The following is a 26,740-nucleotide window of genomic DNA, read 5'->3' on the forward strand; positions in this document are numbered from 1 at the left end:
GAAAGCGTTCTGCTTATGATTACAGTTTTATTATAGAGGACACAGAGGAGGAAGAGCCAAATGAAGAGAATGAGAGGCAAGGTCAGTGCAATAGTGGTGGTCTTATTTTTTTTCTCTGATATTCTGGAAACTACCTCAGCTCTCGGTTACCTGCTACCTCCTTCCACTTTCAAGCATTTCCTCTGTGCCTGGCACTTTTATTATCTTATTTAATTCTTACTACTGCCCTTTGAAGTCTTCGATATTATTATACCCATTTTAAAATGAACTGAGGTCCAGAGGGGTGACCACCTCAAAATGACACAGCTGAACAGTGCCCAAGCTAGGATTAAATCCAGCTGACCAATTCTGGGTCAAAGATGGAACTATCTAAATTTGCCCGAAACACAGTCTGTCAGATGTTCCTCTGGCGAGAAGACGATTGCCTTTCCCTTTCAGATGTCGACTGTTGGAAGATGCTCGCACTTGTCTGTTTTGTGGTGCATCACTAAGGCTTCAAACCTGGAAAAGGACGTTTCCCAGAGGAGCCCAGTTGAGTTGCCTGCCCCATCCAGGAGTGACGAGCCACCCGCCAGGCCCAGCCTGTGGACGCCCTGTCTGAGAATCAGGGAGAGGCAGGATGGAGAACTCTCGGGCGCTGGTTCTTTTGCTTTCGCTGCCAGGGTTGTCTGTCTCCAGCAGCCTAGAGCAGAAGGATCTCTGAGCCAAGCTCAGCTGGCTGGTCCCACTCTGCGCCTCCCAGGGACATGGCAGAGACTTGGAGGGACAGTGTAGGGAAGCACCCCATGCTGGGCCTGACCTAACAGATGTTCCTTCCTCACCCTTCCTCCCCTTCCAGAGGGTCAGAAATGCTGCACTAGGCATTTCTGCCACTGCCAGGCCCAGGGGACCTGCACAGGGTTAGGTCAGAAGCCAAACCCTGCAGCTGGGGAAATTAGCAGCATTTGTGGGAATCCCAAGAGACTCCTGGTTTCTCTTAGCCATACCGGTGATTCTCATTTGGGGGTGTTACCGCCCCTTCGATGACATTTGCAAATGTGGGGGAGTCCAGGGTTGTCACAATGGTTGGGAATCCTGCTGGCGTTTACCACGGATGCTAAACATCCTGCGAGGAGCTGGACAGTCAGGCACACATTACGGAAAATAGTCCTGCCCACGAGAGACACTGGGGAATGACCCATTTACTTCCTCTGCCCCCTGGTTCCTTGGAAAGCCCCTTCCTCCCAAGTCCCCAGGCTGAATGAACGGGCACTAAAGAGCCTACCTCTGTCCCAGGCTGTGACCAATGGCGAGGCAGTGCTTCCAGGTGAACAGGGGCCCCGTGAGAGGAGCATTTGTCTTACATCCACTTGCTCTGATTCTTTAGATGTGGCTCTTGCTTCAATTGGGCTCTCCTGGGCCAAGGAAGACCTAGATTTGGAAGTGAGAATTCTTGGGGCAGGGCACCTCCTTGGTGTCTGAGAAGAACCCCCCTGCGGCCCACCCGGTGTAGACTCTGCCGCCTGGCCTTGGGTCCCTCTCTGGGGACTGCCTCCCACTTCTGTTTCTGCAGCTCCCCCTTTCCTCTGGGCTTTTTGTTTCATTTCTGTTTTCGTCACATGAAATGTTTAGAGGAGCCTAGCTCGGCTGCCATGGCTGAACCTTCTCTTCTTGTTTTGCAGTCGGGAAGACGTCTCTGATCACTCGGTTCATGTACGACAGCTTCGACAACACGTACCAGGTGAGGTCCTGGGGGCCCCTGCCCCGCACACCTGTCTGTAGCCATGACGGCCGCCTGGAGACCGCACTGGCCTCTCTCCGGGGCTTGCCACTGCTGGGATGAGAGCAGGGTGGCCCCGCGTCCCAGGGCGTCCGTTTTGCCTTAGAGGAGCTTCCCATCTGCGCACTGGCCCTGGCCCAGCAAAGACCCTGAGCCCTTCTGAAAATGCAAACCTCAGTAAAGGAAACGTTTTCCAGAGAGAGAGATTCTGAAAATAGAGAGAGGACATGTTTCAGTCTGTGTTCTGTTGCCCCCCACGGGCAGGTATAAACCATTGCAGTGTTTGGTCGTCACGTGGAGGAGGGTGGGCAAGACGCGAAGTGAGGGAGGTGAAGTCAGAGCAGTAGACAGCTTGCTGCTCACGCGCAGTTACGTCTGCTGGACCTTCACACACGTACACACACAGGAACAATGGACCTTCACACACACACACAGACACACACCACCTGAACCTTCACACACATATGCACAAACACACACCCTGGACCTTCGCACGCACACACATACCACTTGGACCTTCACATGCACACACATGAACACGGGACCTTCACACATGTGTGATTTCATATTTGGACACATACACACCCCAGACCCTCATACACGTACACATACCACATGCACACACAAAGACACACAAAGGCTTTCATATGTGGACACATACACACCCCAGACCTTCATACACGTACACACACCACATACACACACTGGACCTTCATACACACATGCACGCATGAACACCAGACCTTCACACACACACACACACACACACACACACGGTTGCTGAGGCACTTCCTGCCTGGCGAGGCTGGTATGATGGGCTGCACTGCTCTACGTGGGCAGGAGGCTGGACGGAATGACCTCAGTGGCTTCTGGCTCTCCAGAATGTGGTCTGGGGTCAACCAGTGGCCCAGAAGTGGCTCCAGGTGGCTGAAGACTGAGCTCTTGGGGATCAGTAACATTTCACTTTCCTGGCCCCACTGGTGAGTGGGGAGGTGTGTGCAAATGAAGTGAATTTTCCCTGTAATTATAGCTTTTCACAAAAGGCACCAAATTTTATAATTTCAACTATTTTTTTAAAAAATATTATTTTCTTCCTTAAGATAGAGACAAATAATTGTGCATTTTTCTAAGCCTGTGGATTCTGTGAGTTACTGGTTCCAAGAGATGTTAGTAGGTGTTATTTGAGGAAAAAAGGCCGGCAAGAAGGTTCACTGCTTGTGTGGATTTAGGGAACACTGGCGACAAAAGTAAAGCAACCTCTCTCCTGCGGGACTCCTCAGGGCCTTTACTACAGCAGTGTGTGGTTTTGATTTGCTGAAAGAGGGATGTGGTGTGCAGGGTCTCCCAGATGCATTTGATCACGGAATCCTTTTATCATCGAGTCCTCCAAGGACATGTATTTATAGACCACACTGGGGACTGCTGTGCTAGGAGGTCCCTCCGCCTTCCTGGGCTCACAGCGGATGCAGAGCACAGCTCACTGCAGAGTACAGCTCTGTGACTGCTCTTTAGTCTGTCTCTCTCCCTCTGGACCCATCATCGTCTTTGCCACAAATACAGCCCCTCTCTCTGCCTCCCTGCTTTTCCTCTGCTGTCGTCTGAAGTAACAGATAACCAGTGGACTCGGTGTGAGCTGACTGAAGGGTGAGAAGCTGAGGCTCTGGGAGAGGGGCGCCCAGTGATGTGCACAGCCCTGGGCGTGGGCTTTGGAATGTCTCTCGGCCACGCTTTGTCTGCGTCGTCGTGTTCTCTTCAGGCCTGGGCTTCATACCACTTTCCAGAGGCCTCTCCTCCCAGCAGGGGAGTTCAGCTGCATCCGTGTGCATTCAAGATTACAGCTCTGACTGACTTCAGTTCTGAAGTCTGACTTGGTATTCATTTATATGTGTGTGTGTGCATATTTGTGTGTGTGTTTGTGTAATCTCAGATATTATTTTATTACTGTTTTTTTAATATCAAGTTATTTATAATGCCTCTTGTTGGTCTCCCATTGAAAACAGTGAGACTCTTGGCTCGCTGGTGTTCTTGGTGGTAATGGGCGGCAGAGGTGAGCTCAGGGCCTTTGCAGTGGCCTCAGTGGCGTGGATCAAAGCCTCAGCTCCTCCCCATGTTGTTTGAGTCCCTCCACATCTCAGTCTGCCTCCATCTCCAGTGTCATCTCCACTGCCCACTGCTTGTCCTGCATCCCGGGGTGCAGCGCGCCTCCCTGCTTGCTGCTCCCCGCGCAGTGACACTGTCACACCGCCACACCTTGGCTCATGGTGTCACCTCTGCTGGAATGCCCTTCCCTGTCCTCTTCTCTGCTATGAAAAATTCTTCTGACTCATCAAGGCTCAGAGTGCATGTTGGCTGTGCGGGTGGGGCTCTCCCCGTGCTCCGTGCCGCCTCGGCCCCCTCCCCCCTAGCACATTGTCCTCAGGCTCCTTCAGCCTCCCAGCTCTACAGGAGCTCCCGTGGGCTCTGGCTCCCATATGGGCTCTGGGCTTGGCTGAGGCCAGGACCCCTGGATCCACCGCTGCATTCATGGGCCCAGCACGGCGGCCCAGCCAATAGCCCGTAGCTGGTGTCAAGTCCCATTGGTACCACAGCCGCTTGGAGAGGCGCTGTCTGCCCTGGTTTTTAGACCCCCTCCAGACTAAGAGGCTGGATGTCCTGGAGAGAAGGGGAGAAAGCCCAGAGGGGAGCAAGTGCCCTCCCCACCGCAGGCTTTTCTGACTTCTTTTTATTGCAGCAGGTAGAATTTTTTTCCCAATACTCTTTAAAATGGTAATTAGGCCGGGCAGCCTGGGCTCTAGTTCTGTGCATACAGAGGCTCATTTTAATGAATTCTCTGGAGATGGAGAGGGGGAAATGTTATTTTGTTTATTTTGTTTTTCTTAACATGGTGGCAGAGACATTTGGGAAATAGACAAGATCCCCAAGGTCTCTGGGGGATGTTCCTAGTTGTCCCCCAGCACAGAGACCATTCCCTGCCACCCCCCACAAACGTCTTGTCCATCAGCCAGTACAGCCCAGCGGAGCCCCCGCCCCCATTAGCTGAGGCGCCTAGACAGTTCCTGAGATGGAGTCACCCCTCCCTGCCTCCCATCTTTTCTGGGTGCCTCTGGCTCTGTCCCAGCCCCCCTCCTCGTTCACTCATGCTGACAGCGGATGTCTGTGTTTGGGGAGACAGTAGGAGGAAATGACCTGGCCATGGAACCTGCCCCTGCCCTCAGCCAGGGCATGGAGGGCGGAGGGGGTTCAACCTCCTCCTGGTGGTGGTCAGTGAATCCTCCCTCGACCTGGGGCTGAACATGCCTGAGGCCCCGAGGGGCTGGCGTGAGGCCTTGAGGACCGGGGCATGCAGAGCTGGGTTTCCCTGCTAGACCTCTCAGGGGGTTCTGTCTGCCTGGCAGGACCCGGGAAGATGCCAGTTTGTCGGCCTGCGGGCCTCGGGTGAGCAGGTCTTCTGCCGCCTCCTGCCTGGCACTCCCCTTACACACGCACCTTGTTCTCCCCTTGACACATCTGTTCCCCAGCCTCTCACCACCCTGCCCATCACCCCATCTAAATCCACTCACTTGAAGTGAAAAATCAAGACTCACAAAACAGCCTTTTGAGATCCATGTCTGCAGTGACTCTCCTGTATAAAACCCCGACTAAGAAATTAATTTCAACATTTATTATAGAATACATGGTACCTTCGGGTACGTGCGCTAACACGTGACCCTCTGTGTGCCCCAGCCCCGGCCAAGTGAAACACACCTGCTGGCCTGGTCCTCGGGCCACCTGTTTGAGACCTGCACTGGAGCCATAAAGGGAGGTTTCAGGCCGCGGCGGGTGGCTGCGGGGGTGAGGGGAGGATTCGGAAGCAGCCCTCTTCTGGGGTTTCTCGTGGGTCCCTCACAGGTTCTCTGTCCTGGCTGCGCCTTAGCGTTACCTCCTGGGGGATGGCTGGGAGAGTCCCAGGCTGGCTCAGGCATGAGCGTTTTTAAAAGCTTAGAGGTGATTGAGGTGAACTTATAGCCAAGGCTGGAGCCACCAGCCTGTCCCTGGACCTCGCACCACAGCACGAGTCAGGAAACCAGCCCAATGGGCTGCCCCAGGGGAGGACCCTGGCCTGCTGGAGCTCACCCAGCCGCTCCCAGGAGTGGAGGAGCGTTTCTGGAGGACTGTGAGGCCTTGCCTATGCTGGGGCGCGCCCTGGGTCCCATGGAGCCTTGGAGAAAGGAAAAGATTAGCCATGTCCACCGCACCCTCACAGGCCCAGGGGTTGTTTGAGGAGCTCTCACCCCCTCAGCGATCTGCCTGCTCTGCCCTGAGGCTCTCCTCTCTCACCTGGGTCTGTATTAGTTTCCTGGGGCTGCCATAACAAATTACCACAAACTGAGTGGCTTAAAACAACAGAAATTCATTCTCTCACAATTCTGGAGTCCAGAAGTCTGGAGTCAAGATGCGACAGAGACACGGTCCCTCCAAAGGCTCTAGGAGAGAATCCTTCCTTGCCACTTGCAGCTTCTGGTGGCTTCCGGTGTTCCTTGGCCTGGGGCTACATAGCTCTAATCTCTGCCTCCATCTTTACGTGACTTTCTGCTCTCTGTGTCCCCCTCCTCTTCTTATAAGGACACCAGTCATTGGATTTAGGGGCCCCCCGTAAATGCGGGATAATTTTTCATCTTAAGAGCCTTAATTAATTACATCCCCAAAGACCCTTTTTCCAAATAAGGTCACATCCTGAGGTTCCAGGTGGACAGAATTTTGGGGGGACACTCTTCAACCCACTACAGGGTCCTCACACCTCCCAGTCGGTCCCACTGGGGACCAGACTCTCTGGCCTGGATCTCAGCATGGTCTGCCCCCACCTCGCCTCCCAGCAGGACCCCTTCAGGCCCCCAGGCCCTTTGGCCCTTTCTGTGCTGCTGGCCCAGCATCTGACCTGCGGAAGCCGTTCCCCCAGGAGCACATCTTGGAAGCAGGTCTCTTTGTTCTCACAAAGTTCTTCCAAATTATCAGATGTTGCCTTGTGTAACATTTGTAAGTTGACTTGATAAAGTAAATAGGTTTACTTTGGCCTGGGCATTGACCTTTTGGGCTGCCCATCAGGCCACTCAGCAGCCCCCAAACCAGCACCTGCCCCCACCCCGACGATCCAACCCTGCAGCACAGAGTTAGCCTCTCAGAGGAGCTGAGCTCTGGCGGGGCCACACAGCAGCACATCCCAGGGGCTCAGGGACAGGGCATTTGTAAGGGACTCTGGCGTGTGGAGAGCTGTGCTTTGTTCCGTGTGGGGTTTGACGCTCTGAAGTCTCTCTTTGTGGGGCAGCACATTCCAGTGCTTCTCTAGCCAGACTCAGGCAGGTGGTCTGGGGGTGGCCAGGCTTGGTCAGCCAAGCCCCACACCAAAAATGCCCCCACACTGCCTTCGCTGGTGGGCCTGAAGTGGGGCTCGGTGACTAAAAAGGACCTGGGGATGGGTCAAGCCAGAATGTTCTCTTTGCACACACAACCAACACTCCTGGGACACTGGTCTCTGGTCCCCTCCCCCACCAGGGCCAGGGGACAGGAAAGGGGTAGGGACTTCCAGGGTCAGGTGCTGAGAGTACTGAGCACCTTTTTGTCTGTGGGTCACTGTAGGGAGACGAATGAGCCCTCCCAGAGCTCACAGCAGCACAGAGACAACCAGGAGGTTGTCATTCCCTCTGATGGCAGGGGAGGTGCCCGGTGCTCCACCTTGAAGAAGAGGCACAATTAGTCCAATGAGAGGTGACAGGTCAGTGCACAGGGTCCGCAGGAGATGGCTTTTGTGGCCACAGCATGGAGCACTTGATCAGAAAGAGGCAGGAGACTCAGAGGAGCCAAATTGCGGCTGTGAGGGCGCCAGGTGAGGCAGCTCCATCCCGATGCTGCCAGTCTGCCAGCCAGGGTATGTGTGCACATCTTGCTGTGCTGGGTGCTCGAGTCTGAGTGGGGCGGCCAGGCTGCAGATCTGCAAGGAGCCAGGTCCTGGGCAGATGGGCTGGTAAAGGTGAGGGGGTGGGGCCTCACACGGCGGCCTGGAGTGAGGTGCAGCGGTGCACATCATCACGAACACTGCTGGCCTCCACGTTCCTCCCTGCTCATCCTCCCATTCTGCAGTACTGCTTGACGCTTGTGAAGAGTGGGAGGAGAACCCTGTGCTAGTGGTGTGGTCCTTTGGGTATGTGGAGCTTTAGACAAGGCAGGGATGGGTGGCTGTTGTAGTGGGTGAGGAAGGCTTCCTGGAGGGGAGGGCGGGGAGCTGAGTGGGAAAGGACAGGGAGGATGTGATGCAGCTGCGTTGGAGGGAGGACTGATTGCGTGCTGAAGGAGCAGCATTGGTGGACGCCCCAGGTGTCATGGCCCAGCGCTGTGCACGCACGTGTGTGAGGCGGCACTCTGCCTGTTGGAGTGGAGGTAGTCGTGGGGCCCGTGGGTGGGGTACTGGCTGCATTTTGACTTTCATGGGCCTTAGGCACTTTTGCCTCATGGGCACTTTGCTCCTTCCTTCATTAAAAATATATATAATTTATATATTAAAAATTATATTTTATAACTGTGTTGTTATAAAGATGAATATAATCCAGGTTGGATTCATTATTATATATTCATTATTATTATATTCATTTTTCTTTTGATTTTAAAAGAAGTTAAAATTTAAAAAGTTAAAAAACATTTTTATGGGCCCCTAGTTAAAAAACGCTTTCATGGGCCCCTAAAAATACCGTGAGCCCCAGGCTCTGTGCCTGGGGGATAGATGGGCCCGAGGTGGTTGGGCCTCTGGAAGGCCCTGGAAGCTCAGGGGCTTGGGCTCATGGGCAGGAAATGGAGAGCTCTCGAGGGTTCCTCAGGTGGGCAGTGGTGGGATCAAATTCACCAGAGTTTGTAGGCGACAGAGGTGGGGGGGGGGGCCGGGGCAGGGATGGCAGTTGCAGGCGGCGCGTGCACAGACTTGGATACAGCTCTGAGTGTGGAAGGGCAGGGCAGGGGGAGGGAGGAGCGTCACTGAGCGTCGTGCAGGGCTGCGTGGGAGCTGAGTGAGGGGCCTAGGCCAAGGGGAGAGACACAGGACGCTTGGAGGGGCGAGCGAACAGAGTGGGTCTGTGGGTACAGAAGAGGGAGAGGCCGAGTGGGCCCTAGGTTTCCATCCAGACACCTTGGGAGAATATCGGTGCCATCAACACAAAGATAAATGAAAAGTGGAGTGGGAGGTAATGATGGAACAGCCTAGTGAAGATGTTTGAAAATGGCTGTTATGTGGTGTGGCCCCGGGAGAGGTTGGGCAGAATCTGGATTCCTGAAGCCCTAAGAGCAGAGGAATTTTCTGGGTTGGAGTGTAGAGAGGAGGTGGAGGACCAGAAGGAGGGGCCTTTCTCTGTAGAATCCAAGATGCCACGTGTCCCCATGTGGTGTTCAGGTAACCACCCAGCGGCTGGGGAAGACAGGGACAGGCTCTTCCGCCCCTGGTAGAGGTGGTCAGAGTGACATCACACACCAAGGAGAAGGATTCAGCATGTCCTCTTATACCTCAGCTCTTGTTTTCTCCTTTAATACAGTGCTGCATTCAGAGGCCTAGGTTCAAATCCCAGGTCTGTCACTTAGCTGTGAGACTCTGGGCCAGTGTCCCAGTTTGTTAGTATTGCATTTTTTTTAACCTGGAAATTATTTGGGTGGGATTTAATCCATATGTCACCTAGACCAGTGGCCTCAAACTTTAGCAGTAGGAACGTGGTTAATTTGTATTTAAATCATAGCTCAAGTAGGTCTTAAAGTCTAGATGATGGAAAATTTTATGCCAAAAATACCGTTGATACAAATGTGCATTACTATACACTGTAGAGCAAAGCAAAGCAAGACAAAACAACAGCAACTCTACAACCAACTAAGTTGATAATGATGAAGTGAAGCTAACAACGTGTCCTTGTGGGAAATCGAGGGCCTCCCAGCCATCCCTGCACGTGCACTGTGCAGGGCTTTGCGCTCTGCCTGGTGATGCTGGACCCCAGACTTCTGGCAGAACTCTCAATCCAGTCCCTGGTTAACTTGGGCAACGTGACAATTTTATTATGTCAATACAGTAGAGTTCCATCTTTTGTAAACATTGGTTCTGTGGTCAAAATGTGAGGCAACAACCCCATATAGTGAAATCCCCCTGAATGCCAGTCAGTTGGCAAGATGACCATGCCCTCAGAGACCCCCCTAGGGCACCGCCAGTCATCCCTGTGCTCCCTCTAGACATTTCCCTGGTTCTGGACTGAGGGCAGACTCGCCTATGCTCTGACATCTTTTCTTTCCCTCCCTCCTCTCCTCTGCCCTTCTGTCCCTCTCTTTTGTCAAGCGTAAACAAACGAGGAACATGTTCACCTTCTGGTACAGAAAGCTGACCAACAGTGGCTTCAACAAAGAAGGGCTTTGGTTTCCCAGATGCAAGAAGTCGTGGTGGGACTTGAGGTGGCACAGCTGTGTGGTGATGCCATTGGGCAGGCCATTGCTGTCATTCTATTCTGCCTTCCTGCTGTGTGGGTTCTGTCGTCGTGCCAGCTGGCTGTTGCTGCTCCAGACATCACCTCTGCATTCAAGGCAGAAAAAGAAAGCGCGAGCTTCCCTCGAGTCCCCTCCCCATCTAGCAGACTGCAACTTATGTCTTACTGGCCAGAATTGGGTCACTTGAACACCTTTAGCCTCTAGAAAGGCTGGGAAAGCAGAATTTCACTTTTACAGTTTCTAGACAAGCAAGGGAGTAAGAGGTTGCCTGTGAATATTGGATGAGTCCATCAGTAGTACCTGCTACATTTCATAAGTTAAATGGACCCAGGAATGCAATTCTCTGACCCGGATTTTAGTAATCTTTCCTAATTCACTTTGTAGGTTACACTTAGATAGCTCTTAGATGCTCTCAAAGCCCACCACCTGGAGCAGCTTTGGCCCTGATTGTTAAGGAGAGGGCTTGCACGCTTGGATCCATTTGTGACCTTTTAGGAGACCTCTCAGGGAGCTTCAGACCACACGTCCATGGGCATCTGTGTGGCTTTTGAAGGGGTTGACTCTGATGAAACTAAACCCTTATTTAAAGTTGGAAGGTACATGTTGTTTGGTTGATGTTTCAGACCACAGTCAGGAAATAAAAGAGCAATCAATGAATATTTAAATTGGGTGGTGACTAGCATAAGCCACTCTCCACTGGGAGCAGAGTGGCCACCAGGACTGTGCAGACTTTGAGGCTGTGAGGTGTCTGAAAGAATCCAGGTACCTTTACCATGGCCTCCTGAGCCAGCATCCCCTCCCCCAGAGCACATTGCTGAGCTGCTGGCAAGGACAGACCCTGCCCAGCATGTTTTCCAGAGGCTGCTGTCGCCTTCCCCCACAGCACGCACTTGCCAGTCTGAATCCTTAAGTTTTGCCAGCTTCATTTGCATGCTAATTTGCATGACTTTACGCGGATACTCTCATCTGATGGTTGGTGGTGCAGAGCACAAACAGCAGCTTCATTGTCAAGGGCTTGTCGTGCCCAGCTGCTTTCTGCCACTTACGATGCTTCCCCAGCCATGGGCCAAGGCCTGGCCAAGGCTAAAAGAAGACACACATACACTCCTTTTCATGATTTCTCTTCCTGGGCAGAGAGTCTTGAGTCAATCTATGCAAATTACCCTGCGGATTTCCACTGCAGACTTTATTACTGAGTCTTGTCAGAATGTGGATACAAAATTATATTTCATAATAAATGCACATAGCAAAGAAGATTTCAAGTGCCTTAGGAAACATCTCTTTCCTCAGGGATCCACTGGGCCAGTGGCGCTTTTGTGCAGAGGGAGGCGTGTAACATACCATCCTCTGCACTGCATGCCGGAGCCCCTGTTGCCACTGTTTGATGCCACCTTCAGAGGAAGATGAGTGTGGATGCGGCTGTGAAATCTGTGCATGTTAAATTTCCTCATATTTTGTATAAAATGAAGTGCCTGCCATTTTTCATAAGCAGTACAGTTAGCAAGCACGATGATATTAAAGGAATAAATAAGCGTTGCCAGGTTGGGGGCGATCTAATCACAGCAGGGTGCAGCCCCGCCTCCTCAGAGGGTGTCGGGCGAACAGGAGGCTCATGCAACACTGCAGAGGTTGGGGGCGGGGATCATGCAGATTGTGGACTGGCAGGAGAGTCCCCCAAGTCACACCTGCTGTTCCTGTTGTCTTCATCTCCTCTTTACATCCCTGTGGAAGAGTTACCAGCATCACAAGAGGAAATGAAGTACAGAGAATGAATGCTGTGACCAAGACACCATGGCAGGCTAGAAGAAGGACGTGGTCTCCTTCAGAAGCCACCTCTTTGAGTGTCAGCCTTTCCTGAAGCTCTGGGAACACTGGTTTCCTGGGATGTTAACAGAGATGACAAGCACAAAGGTTCCTAGGGCAAAGAAGCTTGGGAAACGTTGGGTTCCATGAAGTTGTTCATCTTTCTTCAGTGCAGGACTTATCCAAGACTTTCCCATGCCAGTGTGCTCTATGGCTCTCCACTAGGGGCTAGAATGTGCAGCCTTTCTCAGAAACACTTGAGCAGTTTACCTTTATCCTGTCGATTGCCTCATGGGGCTGTGTTTCGCATAACCAGGCTGAGAAACATGTTGGAGGGTCTCCTATGGGGTGGGTTTCTACAGCTTCTCTGGGAAATCCCTCGGTCACTTGGGCAGTCCTCATTTTTGTTTATACAGAGTACTTTCACAGAGTCTAACTCACTTGATCCAACAGTCCTTGAAGGAACCTATGATTATCCCCTTTTTAGAGATGAGAAGCTGAGGGCCAGAGAGGCTGTCATTTTCCCAGGACAGTTCCAATCTCATGTTCCTCCAAGCCCACCACAGGGCACTCAGACCCTGCCAAAGCAGTGGCAGAGGTCACTGAAAACAGCCAGGGCCCTCTGAGCACGTGATCCACCTAGGTCCATTTTGTGGGGGTGGGGCACCCTGCTAGCTGCATGGCAGATCCTCTAAGGCTGGCTGTGCTCTGCCTTGGAAGGCATTGAGAGGGAGCCTAGGTTTGCTGGCAGAAATCTGTCCCACTCCTCTCCCCGACCCCCAAGGGCCTATGAAGGCTCCTAGTCACCTCAGCCTCTGAGCCTCCTGCCATGTGCATATCATGGATCTGGGCTTTACCTTCAAAGTAGAAGTGACTCCCACCCCACTCCACACTCATCCCGACACAAACGTAATACACCCATTCCTACCCACGTACACATACTTCTACCTGTAAATAAATACCTAGCTGCATGCACATGTGTGCACCTCCACTCATCCGTGAGTCTGTGCACACACACTCATGCACACATTCCCATCAATACACACTCACACGCCTGTGTGACCTGTGCTGCCCTTTGAGAGGGTTGTGGGTTGTGGCAGGTAACAGGGAAGCACCAAGGTTTCTGGGGCCTTTTGTAGGACGGTGTGGCCTACCCAGGTAGCTAATTGTTCTTTTTATTTAGTGTCCCCATATTATCCTTTTGGATAATTTCCATTGATCTATTTCCAAGTTCACTGACTGTTTCCTCTGTCATCTCCTACCTGCTGTTAAGCCCATCGGTAATATAAAAATTTCAGATAGTGTATTTTTCAGTTCTAAATTTGTTTTTGGTTCTTCTTTATAGTTTTTCTTTCTCTGCTGAGATTTTTAATCTGTGCCTTCATTATGAGCATATTTTTCTTTACATATTTGAGCATAATTATATTAGCTGCTGTAAAATACTTGCTACTTTCAATACCTGGGTCACCTCAAGGTTGGTCTCCATTTATTCTCTTTTTCCTTAAATATGGCTTTTAGTGCACATGTCTAGTAATTTTGAGGTATATCCTACGCATTATGATGAAGACCGTGGATTCATCTGTTCCTTTGGAAGAGCATTGGTTGCATCCACATTCTCAATTCTCTTCGCTGTGGTGCGCAGCAGCTTAAAGTCCTGTTCAGATTTGTCTGTCTTTCCATCTTGTCTTCAGTCTTAGGTAGATTACATGGGTCAGAGATTTGGACAGCGTTTGCGTGTGGAAGTCAGGGTGCCCTGCCTGTGGCTTTCTCATTTCCAGCATTTTCCACGCTTTCTGGCCGCTTGGTAGCTTTGCAGTCTGGCCTCTCGTTTCTCAAACAGTGACACCGTGGGTTTCTTGCCGAGTTTTAGCCACCCCTCAGCTCCTGCCAGGACTGCCCTCAGTGAGCAAGCAGCCATAAAAACAAGAACCTCACCCAGTGCTGTTCCCTTCTTTCAAGTGTTGACTCTCCTCCAGTTTCTGCCTGCTTTTCATCACTTTCCAGTGCCTTCAGAGAGTTGTTGTATTTTGTTCCGAGTTTATGATGGTAATCTGCAAGAGGGTTGGTCTGATCGGAGCTCTGCCATTACAGAAATCAGACCCCCATTCCCTCCATCTGGGATTTGTTTCCAGTGCCTCCCATCCTCCACTACTCCTGCATCTTCCTCTGCTGGCAAGTTCGTATTCACTCAAGGACTTGCATAGTTGCCCTTTCTTTCCTCAAGAAATCAATCAGAAGCAAGGTCCCCTCCTCTGGACCCTCAGAGCCCCTCTGACTACTTTCTATCTGTCAGGCCCACTTGTCTGTGGCTATCTTAGCTCCTCCACAAGGTTGGAAGTTCAAGGCTGAATCTTGAACTTTACGTAGGCATTAACCGTACGGAAGAACGTACCAGTGGAGGGAACAGCTCCTTGTGGGCAGAGACCAGGGCTTGGTCTGCTGTGTCTAACACATAGTCGGCACTCGAGAATGGATAAGGGAATGTGTGTTAATTACTTACGTTGTTTGCCAGAAAGGAGCTGCCCAGGGAAGACCATGACCACCTTCTCCCTGCAGATCTGCCCGTCTGGGAGAGATGGGCTCCAGCTGGCAGTAGTGGGGGCGCCGACTGCTTGTGCCTTGTGTCTGGAAAAATAGGTGATGGCAAGGAGCTAGAAGTTCTCTGGTGCCAAGGCCCAGCCAAGGCCATCTGAGAAGTTTTTGTTTCTGTTCTGTCCTTAGAGAGCCAACTTTTGTTGTTGTTGTTGCTAAAATACAAATGAACTTCCTCTTAAGTGTGTTCTGCTGAGCTATTATGGCTAATGACTAAAGATTCTGACCATAGGGAGCCAGAGAGGATGTGACCCCCATGCAAACTCAGTGACAGCTTCAGGGCACAGTGACAGCTTCAGAAATGCATGGATTTCAGGAAGCAGAGGAAATACAGCTGAATAGTCAAAAGCAGGGGCTTTGCAGTCAGGGAGACCTGGGTTCAAATCCTGCCTCTGCCACCACCACCTGTGTGACCTTGATTCTGAGTGAGCCTCAGTTTCTTCATCCGTGAATAGCACCCTCTGTGTGCGTGGGCATCTCCCACCCTGGGCAGGGGGTCTGCCCCTCCTCTGGACACCACAACCTCCTCAGACTGACTACAGCACGAGTTTGGAGTCCAGGCCGTTGTTTGCAAACTTCACTGCACATGTGAGTTACCTGTGCTTGTCTGGAATTCTGATTCCCAGACTGACACCCCAGAGCTTGTGGTTCTCTCTGTCTGGGTGGGGCTCAGGAATCTCCATGTTTAGCAAGCTCCTGGCGTGATTCTGAAGCCAGTTGTCTACATGTTGAGAATCACCGAATCACTGGCCACTGCAAGAGACTGACCAGTATGAGATCTCTCCAGTTTATCAGAGAAACTGTTAAATGAGGGGCGTGAGGCCAGCCTGAGGGCTCAGAAAATGACTTGCAGAGGAGCTGAATCTTGAACTCTGAATGGGTTTTACCCATCTGGAAGAGCATTCCAAGGGAGGGAACAGCATTAGAAAAGGTACAGAAGCGAAATGACTATGTGTGTGGAGTCCTGACCAGAGTATTATTACTAAAGTATACTAAAGTGCCAGCTGGGCAAGGGGAAATGAGGCCATGAGAGGCACGGGGCAGGCCCTGAACAGTTTGTAGGCCAAGCTGAAGAGTTTGGACCATTTCCTAGGGGCAGTGGGGAGTGCTAGGGTCAGATTTCTGTTTTAGAAAGATAACCCTGCTGCTGTATGAAAGATTAATTATGAGGGGAGAGCCTGGTGGCAGAGAGACCTGGCAGGAAGCTGTTGAGGTTATTCAGATAAAAGAAGTTGCAGGTCTGAACTGGGGCAGTGGTGGTGGGAATGGAGAGAAGGGACAGATGAGACACTCGGGAGGCAAAGTAATCAGCTCAGTGATTCATTTGATGTCAGGGAGTGGGTGAGAGAGCAAGTGATGAAGAGGAGGGACTCACGAGGGCTTCCAGGGGCTTGGCACCTAGGATGATGGAGGTACCACTCATCAAGGTAGGGAAAATAGAAGAAGCAGGCTTGGAGGGAGATGCTGGGCTCCATGTGGGACACAGTATGTTTAGTGAGATGTCTGGAGGACAAGTAGATGGAAATATCTACTAGGCAGTTGGCTATCTGGATCTGGGGCTCAGGACAGAGGTGAGGCCTGGGATGTAGATTGGCAAGCCATCAGCACATCCTGTTTGAAGCTGTGAGATAAGTGAGGTCCCCTGACACAAAACAGTAGGGAACATCAACATTTTAGGGACAGAGGAAGGAAGATGATCCTACAGAAGACCAATAAGGAACAGCAGTTAGAGCGGCAGGGAAAGCCAGAAACAAGAAGTGTCATGAAAAGCAAAGGAAGGCAGAGTGTCAGGGAAGAGGATTGGTCAGCGGGGTCAAGCATATCAAGTAGAGTCTGACCTGTAGAGTGTCCTTACAGTTTGGAGAGGAAATGGCTACTGGCGACCATAGCAAGAGCAACCATAGTGGGCAAGAGGGACAGAAACTAGCCCGCCCTAGTGGAACAATGGATGGGAGGAGAGGACGTGGACAGAGTGGGTTTGGAGTCCTTTTCCAGGAAGCATACCAATTGGAGAGAGGTGAGACAGTGCCAGATAGCTAGAGAGCCACTAAATAACAGGAGGACTTTTTTTTAAGGGTGTGAGAATATTGAGAATGTTTCTTGGATGAAAGGAAAGAGTGAGTAGAGAATGAGAGGTTGAAGGTATGGAAGAGAAAGGCGATGGCTAAGAGAACATCATCTGGGAGGACCAGGGCCAAGAGGACGCCCGAGGAGAGGCTTACTTTGAACAGGAGAAGGAACAAATATTCAGAGCCCCGAGGGATATGGAGGTCAGGCTGGACACATGGAGACAACTTTGCAAATACCTTTTGAGTCCTGGCTCTGCCACTTGCAGCTGTTGATGCTGGGCAAGGGACTTACCACCTCTCATACTTGGTTTCCTTAGCAGTGACGTACGAATTTAAAGAATGTAACTCATAACAGGTTATCAGGATGAAATTAAGTGATGCATCATGTATTAGTACAATAGCTGGCAAATGATAAGTACACAGGTGTTTAGCCATTGTTACTGTGGTTATTGTTGTTATATTAGAGCATAAAACCAAGGAATTGAAGTGGTTTGTACCTAGTGTTGTCAGGTAAGATTTAAGGCCATCTTCTGAGAGTGAGCCATGTGGAGGATGGAGCATGGGCAGAACAGAGGGCCTGAGAATGTTCTAAACTATTGCTGATACGGATGGAGGTAAGAGGTGATCAAGGACAAGTCGTATGTTTTTATATTTACCGGTAGATTTACCATTTCTGGTGCTCTTATATTCCTTCTTTGAAGATCAAATTTCCCTTCATTTCTTGTAGTACGTTTCTTGTAATGAGGGCCAAGCCTACTGATGACAAACTATCACAGCTTTCCCTTGTCTGAAAATGTTTTTCTTTTGCCATCATTGTTGAAGGAAATTTTCACTGACTGTAGAATTCTAAGTTGACGTGATGGTTATTTCTTTTGGAACTTTAAAGATGTTGTTCCATTGTCTTCCCTTATCTCCATTGTTTCTGATGAGAAATCAGCCATCATTCTTGTCATTGTCCCCTTGAATATAACGTGTCTTTCTGTTTTCTGGCTGCTGTTAAGGTCTTCTCTCATCTTCGGTTTCCAGCAATTTGACTGTGACATGCCTACGTGTGGTTTTCTTTGTGTTTATCCTTTTTTAGGTTCACCGAGTTTCTTGGTACTGTGGGTTGACATTTCTTAGAAAAATCAGATTGGGGAAATTTTTTCAAAAGTATTTTTGCTGATTCTATCTACTTTATGATAAGAGACTCCAGTTGTGTGTGTATCAGATCACTTGATATTGTCCTAGAAGTTCTTGAGACTGTGTTCCTTTTTTTGCATCTTTTTTCTCCCTGCACTTCAGGTTGAACAATTTCTTTTGGCCTCTCTTCAGGTTCACTGACCTGTCCTCCACAGTGTCCTGGCTGCTGTTATTCCAATCTAATGCATTTTTATTTCAGATATTTTCTTTTTTAGTGTTAATATTTCCAGTTTTTGTTTTAGAGTTTCCATATCTCTCTTGAAATTCACTCATCACATTCATCTTTTCTTTTATATTTTTAACATATTTATTACAATTTTTGTGTGTGTGTGAGGAAGATCAGCCCTGAGCTAACATCTGATGCCAATCTTCCTCTTTTTGCTGAGGAAGATTGGCCCTGGTCTAACGTCTGTGCCCATCTTCCTCTACTTTATATGGGATGCCACCACAGCATGGCTTGACAAGCAGTGCGTCTATCCGCGCCCAGGATCCGAACCTGCAAACCCCAGGCCACCAAAGCAGAGCACACCAACTTAACTGCTATACCACCAGGCTGGCCCCTACAATTATTTTAAAGTCCTTCTTTCTAATCCAACATCAGGGTCATTTGGGGGTCTGTTCCTCTTGATTACGGCTTGAATTTTCTGTTTCTTCACATGTCTAAACCTTTTTTATTGTGTAGTCGACACTGTGAATAATAGGTTGTAGAGATTCTTAGATTCTGTTATCATCTTCTGAAGAGTATTGAGTTTTGTTTTAATAGGCGATTAAATTATGGGCAACTAATTTTTTTTGTTTTTTTGGAAGGAGTTACCATGTTTAAACTTTAAGATAGGTCTTTTTTGTTTTCGCTTAGTCCTCTGGTATAACCCTCAGTCTAGAGATGATGTCCTTCCCCCCAAAGCTGGCCCTTCTGGGGTTCCATTGGAAAGCCTGAGGTGTTTACCAAGTCCTTCTAACTTGGGGGGACTGGAAAGTTACCTCAGGGGAAAGATTGGTTAAATGTAGGATCTCACTTAGTTCTCTTCCCTTCCTTCAGGGATTGTAACACCTCCGTTTTCTGCCTGCTTTCGCTCATTCTTCAGTGCTTGCAAATTGTTATTTCTTGTATTTGTCCAGAGTTTGTAGTAGTTCTCTGTGGGAGGTGTAGTTTGATGTAAGCTGGTCAGCCATTGTTGAAAGCAAAACTTGGGAATGTGTTTGAGCAGAGCTGGTGGCTCAGCCGTACCCCAGGACTGTGCCTGTGTGTTGCCGTAGTCTGTACAGCTGCAGGAAGGCCCGCAGTGGCTCAGTGCCCGGCTGAGTGGGGAGTGTGGCTAGAACAGGTCTGAGAGAGTGGGCAGCTAAGCAACTGGACATCTATCTGATGCAGAAGCAGCATGCAGGAGGGACTAAAGGTGGGAGAGAGCTGGACAGAGGAGGTTGGCATCTTTCAGCCTTGGTTTCCTCTTTACCACCGATTGGGTCGGGCTGTTGTGAGGGGTAATAGAGATACAGCGTGTGAGTGTCCAGTAAATGGTGTTTATGGTTCTGGAGGCCACTGGGTTGAGCTTTGCCAGGGCACAATTCTTGTCATGTCATCTGGTGACTTGTCTGTCCCCTGTGGAAGCAGAAGTGCCTTGTGTACATGTGAGGTGGAATGGGGTTGTCATTGTGATATTATCATCAGTAACATCACTATCCACGCTGCCTACCTTTGAGGGATACATTTCTCCATGGTTCTTTGTTCTATTAGTTAGGATATAGTTAAGCTGTGTTAACAGAAACCCAAAATAACAATGGCTTAAGCAAAATAGAAGTTCAGTTCTCTCTCACACGGCAGTCTGGGTATACCAGTCCAAGGCTGCTGAGGTGGCTTCTCAGAGTCAGGGCCTCAGGCTTCCTCTGCCTTGTTGATCTGTCATCATTGCTCTGTCACCCTCATCTCTATGGACCAATATGACTCGCCACCACCTATCGTCATTCCAAGCAGTGGGAAAGGGAAAGGGGGCAGCTGTGGACATCCTCCCCCGCAATGCAGGACCCATCCCAGAAGATGCGTACATCACCTTCACGTGCCATTGACCAGAACTTAGCCACCCAGCTGCAAAGGAAGCTGGGAAATATAGTCTTTATTTGGGGCAGCCATGAGTCCATCTACACATTCAGAGTCCTATTACTGTAGAAAGAGAGACTATACTGGAGACAGCCAGCAGTCCCTATCACCAGTCCTGAGCTCGTACACCTGGTTTTTAGCTCAAGAGTCACTCCATAGGAGCTTGGCACTCCCTGGGGAGCCCATTGAGCACTGAGAGCTGAGAGATTTCCTCCTGTTCTGCACATTTCTCCTTAAGGGTATCAGAAGACAAGGATTGTCGCTCTAACATATACCAATGAATGGATATTGTTTGACTATTAAGGAACAAAGCTGAGTCCACAAGCCCCTCATCAGTTCCAGACTTGTTCCCAGTGGCTACACCATGCAGGAAAGGTGTGCAGAGCTGGGGTAGAGAGAACCCAAGTGATGCCCAGATTTTAGCACTGAGCCTCCCAGCTCTGCCACTGATTGGCCAAGTCACACCAGGCGTGTCCTTTAACTTCCCCGGTCTGTCCTTTTGTCTCCACAGTAAGGGATTAGGTTGTGTCTAAGGTGTTTGTTGACCACCCATGTTCTAGAATTTTATGATTCCTGTATTATAAAGCAAGCTCCCAGGAGGATGCAGCCACTCGCACTCCTTGTGGAATGAGTTGTGGTGTGAATGTACATGCACATGTTTGTAGTTGGCCTGGGGGACTTGCCGACATGGGTTTTTTCCTATTTCCTTGGGCTTTCTTTGGTTGTGTTTTTTGTAGTTAGAAGTCACTGCACAATTTTCCATACAATTAAGCTTATTATTATTATTATTATTATTATTGGTGAGGAAGATTAGCCCTGAGCTAACATCTGTGCCAATTTTCCTCTATTTTGTATGTGGGACGCCGCCACAGTGTGGCTAATGAGTGGTGTAGCTCCACGCCCTGGATCTGAACCCATGAACCCGGGCCGCCGAAGCAGAGTGCGCAGGACTTAACCACTATGCCACAGGGCTGGCCCCCAAGCTTATTTTTTTAATTTTAATTTTATTTCAAAATACTTTTGGGGCCGGCCTGGTGGCGCAAGCGGTTAAGTGCACGCGCTCTGCTGCGGCGGCCCGGGGTTCGCTGGTTCGGATCCCGGGCGCACACCCACGCACTGCTTGGCAAGCCATGCTGTGGCGGCGTCCCATATAAAGTGGAGGAAGATGGGCACGGATGTTAGCCCAGGGCCAGTCTTCCTCAGCAAAAAAAGAGGAGGATTGGCAGATGTTAGCGCAAGGCTGATCTCCTCACACAAACAAAACAAAACAAAACAAAAAAAATACTTTTTTTTCTGCTTCTGGAACTATTATATATGTTCATTGTAGAAAATGTAGAAAATAGAGAATAGTATAATGATGGCAGCAAAAAAATCACCCATAATGTCACTGCCCAGGCTGGCACTATTAAGACTTTAGCATATTCCCTTCGTGTCAACATCTAAGAAAATATGAAAAATACTTATACCTCTACTTGAGTTCATCAAATTGGGATCACGCTATGCGTGTTTTTTTTTGTGTGTTTATATACATTTATTGCTGTTTGATTTTACAAAAATTGGATCAAATTGGACCATTACTCTGACACTTTCTTTTTGCTATTAATAAACAATCATAGACATCTCTTCATTTCCAACTCATTTTCCTTTTGCCATAACAGTGCTATAATAAAGATTCTCTTAAGTATAGTCACACACATTATTTCTATGAGATAAAGTCTTACAGCAGGGACCAGGTAATCAAAGAGTATGAGTATTTTAAATGTAAAACATATGGGCACTATACTTTGAAAAAATATTTAGCAATTTAAATTCTAGTCAGCAATGTGTTAAAAGACCATTTCTTTGCATTATTTCAAGCATCATATGTCATATTCTTAATTCTTGTCAATCTGATGTAGTTAAATAAAAAGGTGTCTTATTATGCATGATGTTTTATAACCTGCTTTTTTTCGCTTGATGACCATTTCCTCCAAATTCTTAAATATTTTTCAAGAACTTGATTTTCAATGGCTGCCAACAATTCTAATCACATGGATGTACCACACTATCCTTAACCAGTGCCCTATACATTCAAGCTGCGTCTGAGTCCTCATTATTATCAATTATGTAGCAATGACTCCGTTTCACACTGACAGTATCTTAGCTCCTGTCACAGACACTGGGTGCAGTTGAGGCTCAGAGAGGTTGGGTGGCCTGCCCAAGGCCACGCAGTGAGTAAGTGGCAGGTCTCAGCTGTCTGGCCACAAGGCCTACTGCACCCTCCCCAACTGCTTTTTCCCAGTGTCAGGACAGAGGGGGCACAGGTGTGGCATAGGGACAGTTGGCTCCCAATGTGTTGGTTTGGGTAGAAAAGAGCCAGTGGGGTTCCCTAGGGAGATGCTGCTCTGGGTGGTCTGCAATGCCCCCGAGGAAGGCCGGCTGCTCTCTGCCCCCACACACAGGCCGCCCTGCTCCCCTCCGGCCCCGCCCACTCGGGGCAGTGGTGAACCCGGGCCAGGAGCCTGAGTTCCAGGGCCAAGGGGAGAGGCTGGAGGAGCCTCAAAGGGAGGCTGTGAGGGAGGGAGGCAGACGGGGCCAAGCAGACTGGGGCAGGGAGACCACCCCGCTCCTGCTCCTGAGGCCGCCACCTGAGGGCGCAGGAGCTATGCGCTCCAGTGGCCTTGTTCCCAGGGAAGTCTCCTCCCCCGGCTCTCTCACCCCCTTCCCACAGCACTTTTCTCTTCCTCTCCAAAGAGTGTCACTCGAAAAACCTATCCTCATCCTTGTTTAGCTCAAACTCGCTTCCCCTGAGAGGGACGATTTGATTCACTGTTGAGTGGCGGAGGAGGGGCGGGGACAGAAGAGCAGGACCCACCTTGGTTGGGGGGGTGTCCCCACTTTGGCTGACAGTGTCACCCCCGCGTGGATCACAGAGCTTTTGCCCCTTTGCCCGAGACCTTCCTGTTTTGACCTTTCTGTGCTTTTCTCTAACAGGCAACCATTGGGATTGACTTCTTGTCAAAAACCATGTACTTGGAGGATCGTACGGTGAGAACTGGGAGGACAGAGAGGGCGCCTTTGAACTTATCACCTGGGGCCGTTAGCTGGGCCCCACTGAGAGAGCCCGGGCCTACCCTAGAGCTGGCAGTGCCGGCACCACCCCCCCCCCCGCCCCACTCCCAGCACAAGGACCTCACTGCCCCTGCTGACCCCCTGCCCTCCCTGCGACAGGTGCGGCTGCAGCTCTGGGACACAGCCGGCCAGGAGAGGTTCCGCAGCCTGATCCCCAGCTACATCCGGGACTCCACGGTGGCTGTGGTGGTGTACGACATCACAAGTGAGTCTAGGTCCTGGGCGGTTCACAGGGGCTCCAGGCTGCAGCCTCTGTGTGCATGTGTGTGCACACGTGTGTGCTTGTCCTATGAACGCAGGAAGGCAGGTGCTCGGGGGTGCGGGGTGAGCTGCCTTTGAACACTACCGTGTTTTCCGCCTCCCTCATCCTCCTGTGACAGGCATGTGTGTACAGGACCAGGTTGGCCCTGCTCAGAGCAGGGGCCTGTGTGTGGAGGTGAGCACATGCTCACAAGGCTGGCCTTTCTCCCAGCTCCTCTGTGCACTCCCTGGCCCTGGCTGTTAGAAAGACCTCTACAGAGCAACTTCTCTCTGCCCCGTGTCAGGATGGGAGAAGACACTGGTCCTTGGGCCACCCTTGACCTGGCAGCTGTGGTTTTGTCAGCTGGCTTCCCAGCTCCTCACAGGGCTCCCTGGGAGGGGAGGTCAGGCGGGTCTGGGAGGGCTGTGGGTGGGCTGCTCTTCTCACACACTGTGGCTCTTCTGGCCAAAGCAGCTGTCTTGAGAGCGACTGCACAGCCCTGAGGGAGGCTCGTGGAGCTGGGGGGTAGGGGACAGGGCCTGGTGCAGAGCCCCAGCCGCCCAGGCAGGTATAATGGAACACACCCAGTAAGCCCGTGGACTGCAGTCACACCTGCGGTGGCAGGACACCCTGGGCATGGCCCCTGCCTGCTACCCCCGGGTCTGCACGCCCCCTCTTTCCACCGCTTTCCCCGACTGCACACTCCCTGCACACCTGAGTGCAGGCGGGAGCTGGCCCCTGTCGCGCCTGGGCTCGTGCAGCCTGATGCTAGGCAGAAGGGAGATCAGGCTGTGGCAAACAGGCTTCCAGGACAGACTGCCTCCCCACTGCCGGGCATGCGGGCTGTTGTGTGGTGGGCATCGCCCTGCAACTGCTTCTCTGTGGGTCTGTCACATCTTCTGACTGAGGAGGGGGCTGCCCTGAAGCGGCCTGGCCTCTCCTGCTTTCGTCTGATCCTGGGGCTGCCTCGCCCCTCCTCTTACTTGCAGGGCCTGTGGCTTCACTTCGGGAACCCCTCTGGCCTTTCTGGACCCCCCCTGAGCTCCCCTGGGAGGGAGGCCACTGGGTAGGGCCCTCCTCCCCTAGGGACTGCTGTAGGTCCCCCCACTGTTTCCAAGCTTGGCCACGTCCAGTGCACCTATTTCTCACTCTGCCCTGAGCCTCCAAAGTCAGGTCTGCCCCTCAGGTGGGCCCCTAAACCACTTGCCCATGTAGCAAATCATGACACAGCGACCTTCCAGATGGGGTGACTTCTGTCCCCAGAGGGTGGCTCAGCAATGCGAGGGTCTCTCCAGGGCCCCAGGCAGCAGCTCCACAGACACCCGTGGGCCTCCTCTGGCAGGCCCTGACCCACTGGTCTGTGTGGCCCATGTGCTCACCCCTCCTGGGTGTCTCAGGGTGCGCACTTCCCTCCCTCCTGCTCCTGGTCTCACGCTCCTTCCCACCTTTCCTGTCTCCCACCCGGGCTGGCGCTCACTCCCAGTTTTATCCCTGCTTTCCACCTGCAGATCTCAACTCCTTCCAACAGACCTCTAAGTGGATCGATGATGTCAGGACAGAGAGAGGCAGCGACGTCATCATCATGCTGGTGGGCAACAAGACGGACCTAGCCGATAAGAGGTAGGTGTGCGGGCGCGGAGATGCAGGGGCTGGCAGGCCGGGCCCGCCCTCCATGCCTCTGCAACTCCTCCTGGACGAGGAGTTCTGGGATGCGTGGGCGGTGAGCACCCTGTCTGACCTGTCGCCCTGCATCTGGGAGAGACCCCCTGGGGACACTGGAGGCTTTGAAAGCACTGGTACACCCCTGCCTACCCACAGGCATCCCATGTCTGAAGCCCCACCTTCCACTGCTGGCAGGGGCACTCTTCTGTGCGCAGTCTGCATGGAGCCCTGTGCACCTGGCTGGCCCAGCACTGCGTGGTCTGGGACTCGGCCATGGCCACAGCCGCAGCACAGCTGCAGACACAGCAGTCCCTCGGGCTCCCACGGTCTTCTGCTTGTGCTTTGTGTCCCTGCCCCCGTGAAATGCCTGTACCATGTCAGTGTGGATGTGAAGGTCCTGGACCCCAGGTGTGAACCTGCGGAATTTCCTGGTCCATCATTGTGTCTGGTTGTGATGCTTCCAGGGCACGGGGCTGACTGAGGTGCCACTTACGCACATTTCTCCACTCATCTCATCGGACCCAACTTAGTCAGATAAAGCAACGGGTCACGGACTGTGGCTTCCTGAAATATACTCTGACCATGTAAGGAATAATCTGAATTAGAGCCTGCTCTGTTAGAATTCTGTCCTTGAAGTAAAGAAAATGGGGCTCAAAGCCCAGCTCCTTTGCTAAGTAGGTGACCTTGGGGAAGTCACTTAACCTTAACCATTTTCTCATTTGAAAAATGGAACTGATGATACCACCCAGAGAGGTGGTACGTGGCTCGAAGGGCTGTGCAAGTGAAGGCTTGGCAGTGGCGACTATTGGGAAAGGCAGGTATGGGACAGCGCCAGCCCACCTGCTGCAAGCCTGCTCCTAAACCGGAAGATACTACGGAAGGAATAGGGAAAGGAGCTGGTGTCCTGCTGTGCCTGGTGCCCCCTTCATCCTGGAGGGAGCCCTGGGTCAGAGCCCTGTCCTCAGGGCCGACTGAGGGGCCTGGTCAGCAACTCTGCCCTGCTGGGCCGGCCCTCCTCATCTCAGGCTGCTCCCTCCACCTCCAGCAGGGGCTGATTCTCCCCCTTCCCTCATCTGCAGGCAGATAACCATCGAGGAGGGGGAGCAGCGCGCCAAAGAACTGAGCGTCATGTTCATCGAGACCAGTGCGAAGACCGGCTACAATGTGAAGCAGGTAGGATGCACCTGGTGCCCATTCCTGGCCCAGCTTGGCCAAGGGGGCCCACACGTGGCTTCTGGCGTGGTCAGCCAGGGCCTCAGCCCTGCCTTGCCCCAAGGGATTAGTGACTGAGTTGGGGCAGCCAACCAGAGCACCCATAAACCCACCTACTGGGGGACAAGCTAACCTCCAGAGCTGGTGAAGCATGCAAGAGGGAGGGAGCACTGGCCCTCAGGGGGTGGCGGGAGAATGTCATCATTAGCTGCCACACAGCAACCAGTCATATGGCCTCTGCTGTTTGCTGTAAGTATCCAGCCACCCACTTCAGGTGGTGAGAGAGCAGTGTTTCCCCAGCCTCTTCCTTCACTTGGGATGGGAGTGCAGGCAGTTCAATCTGATCAGCAGTTTGGGGTTCGTGCCTTGTCCTTGGCAAGTGCTCAGGCTGTAGAGGGCCAGGCAGGCTTGGAGAAAAGATCCCACCTGTGGTGCGGTTGGAGCTTGCAGGAGGGAGAGGCCTGGTGAACCAAAATCATCAGAGGAGCGGTGGAAAGGTAGAGTGAGTGCTGAGCCTGGAGCAGGGGAGCTTCTCC

At 51.4% G+C, this 26,740-nt stretch overlaps 1 protein-coding gene across 1 annotated transcript in view; it reads left to right on the top strand.

The window, feature by feature from the left end:
• Nucleotides 1–26,740, top strand: part of RAB6B (RAB6B, member RAS oncogene family) — a 57,577-nt gene that overhangs the window by 26,359 nt on the left and 4,478 nt on the right. The window contains exons 2-6 of the mRNA XM_058552951.1: nucleotides 1,662–1,720; nucleotides 22,952–23,005; nucleotides 23,189–23,294; nucleotides 24,839–24,950; nucleotides 26,072–26,165. Coding sequence (XP_058408934.1) covers nucleotides 1,662–1,720; nucleotides 22,952–23,005; nucleotides 23,189–23,294; nucleotides 24,839–24,950; nucleotides 26,072–26,165 — 425 coding nt within the window. The remainder of the gene's footprint in view (nucleotides 1–1,661; nucleotides 1,721–22,951; nucleotides 23,006–23,188; nucleotides 23,295–24,838; nucleotides 24,951–26,071; nucleotides 26,166–26,740) is intronic.

Source organism: Diceros bicornis, chromosome 2, assembly GCF_020826845.1.
Source record: "Diceros bicornis minor isolate mBicDic1 chromosome 2, mDicBic1.mat.cur, whole genome shotgun sequence".
Taxonomy (NCBI): Eukaryota; Metazoa; Chordata; class Mammalia; order Perissodactyla; family Rhinocerotidae; genus Diceros; species Diceros bicornis.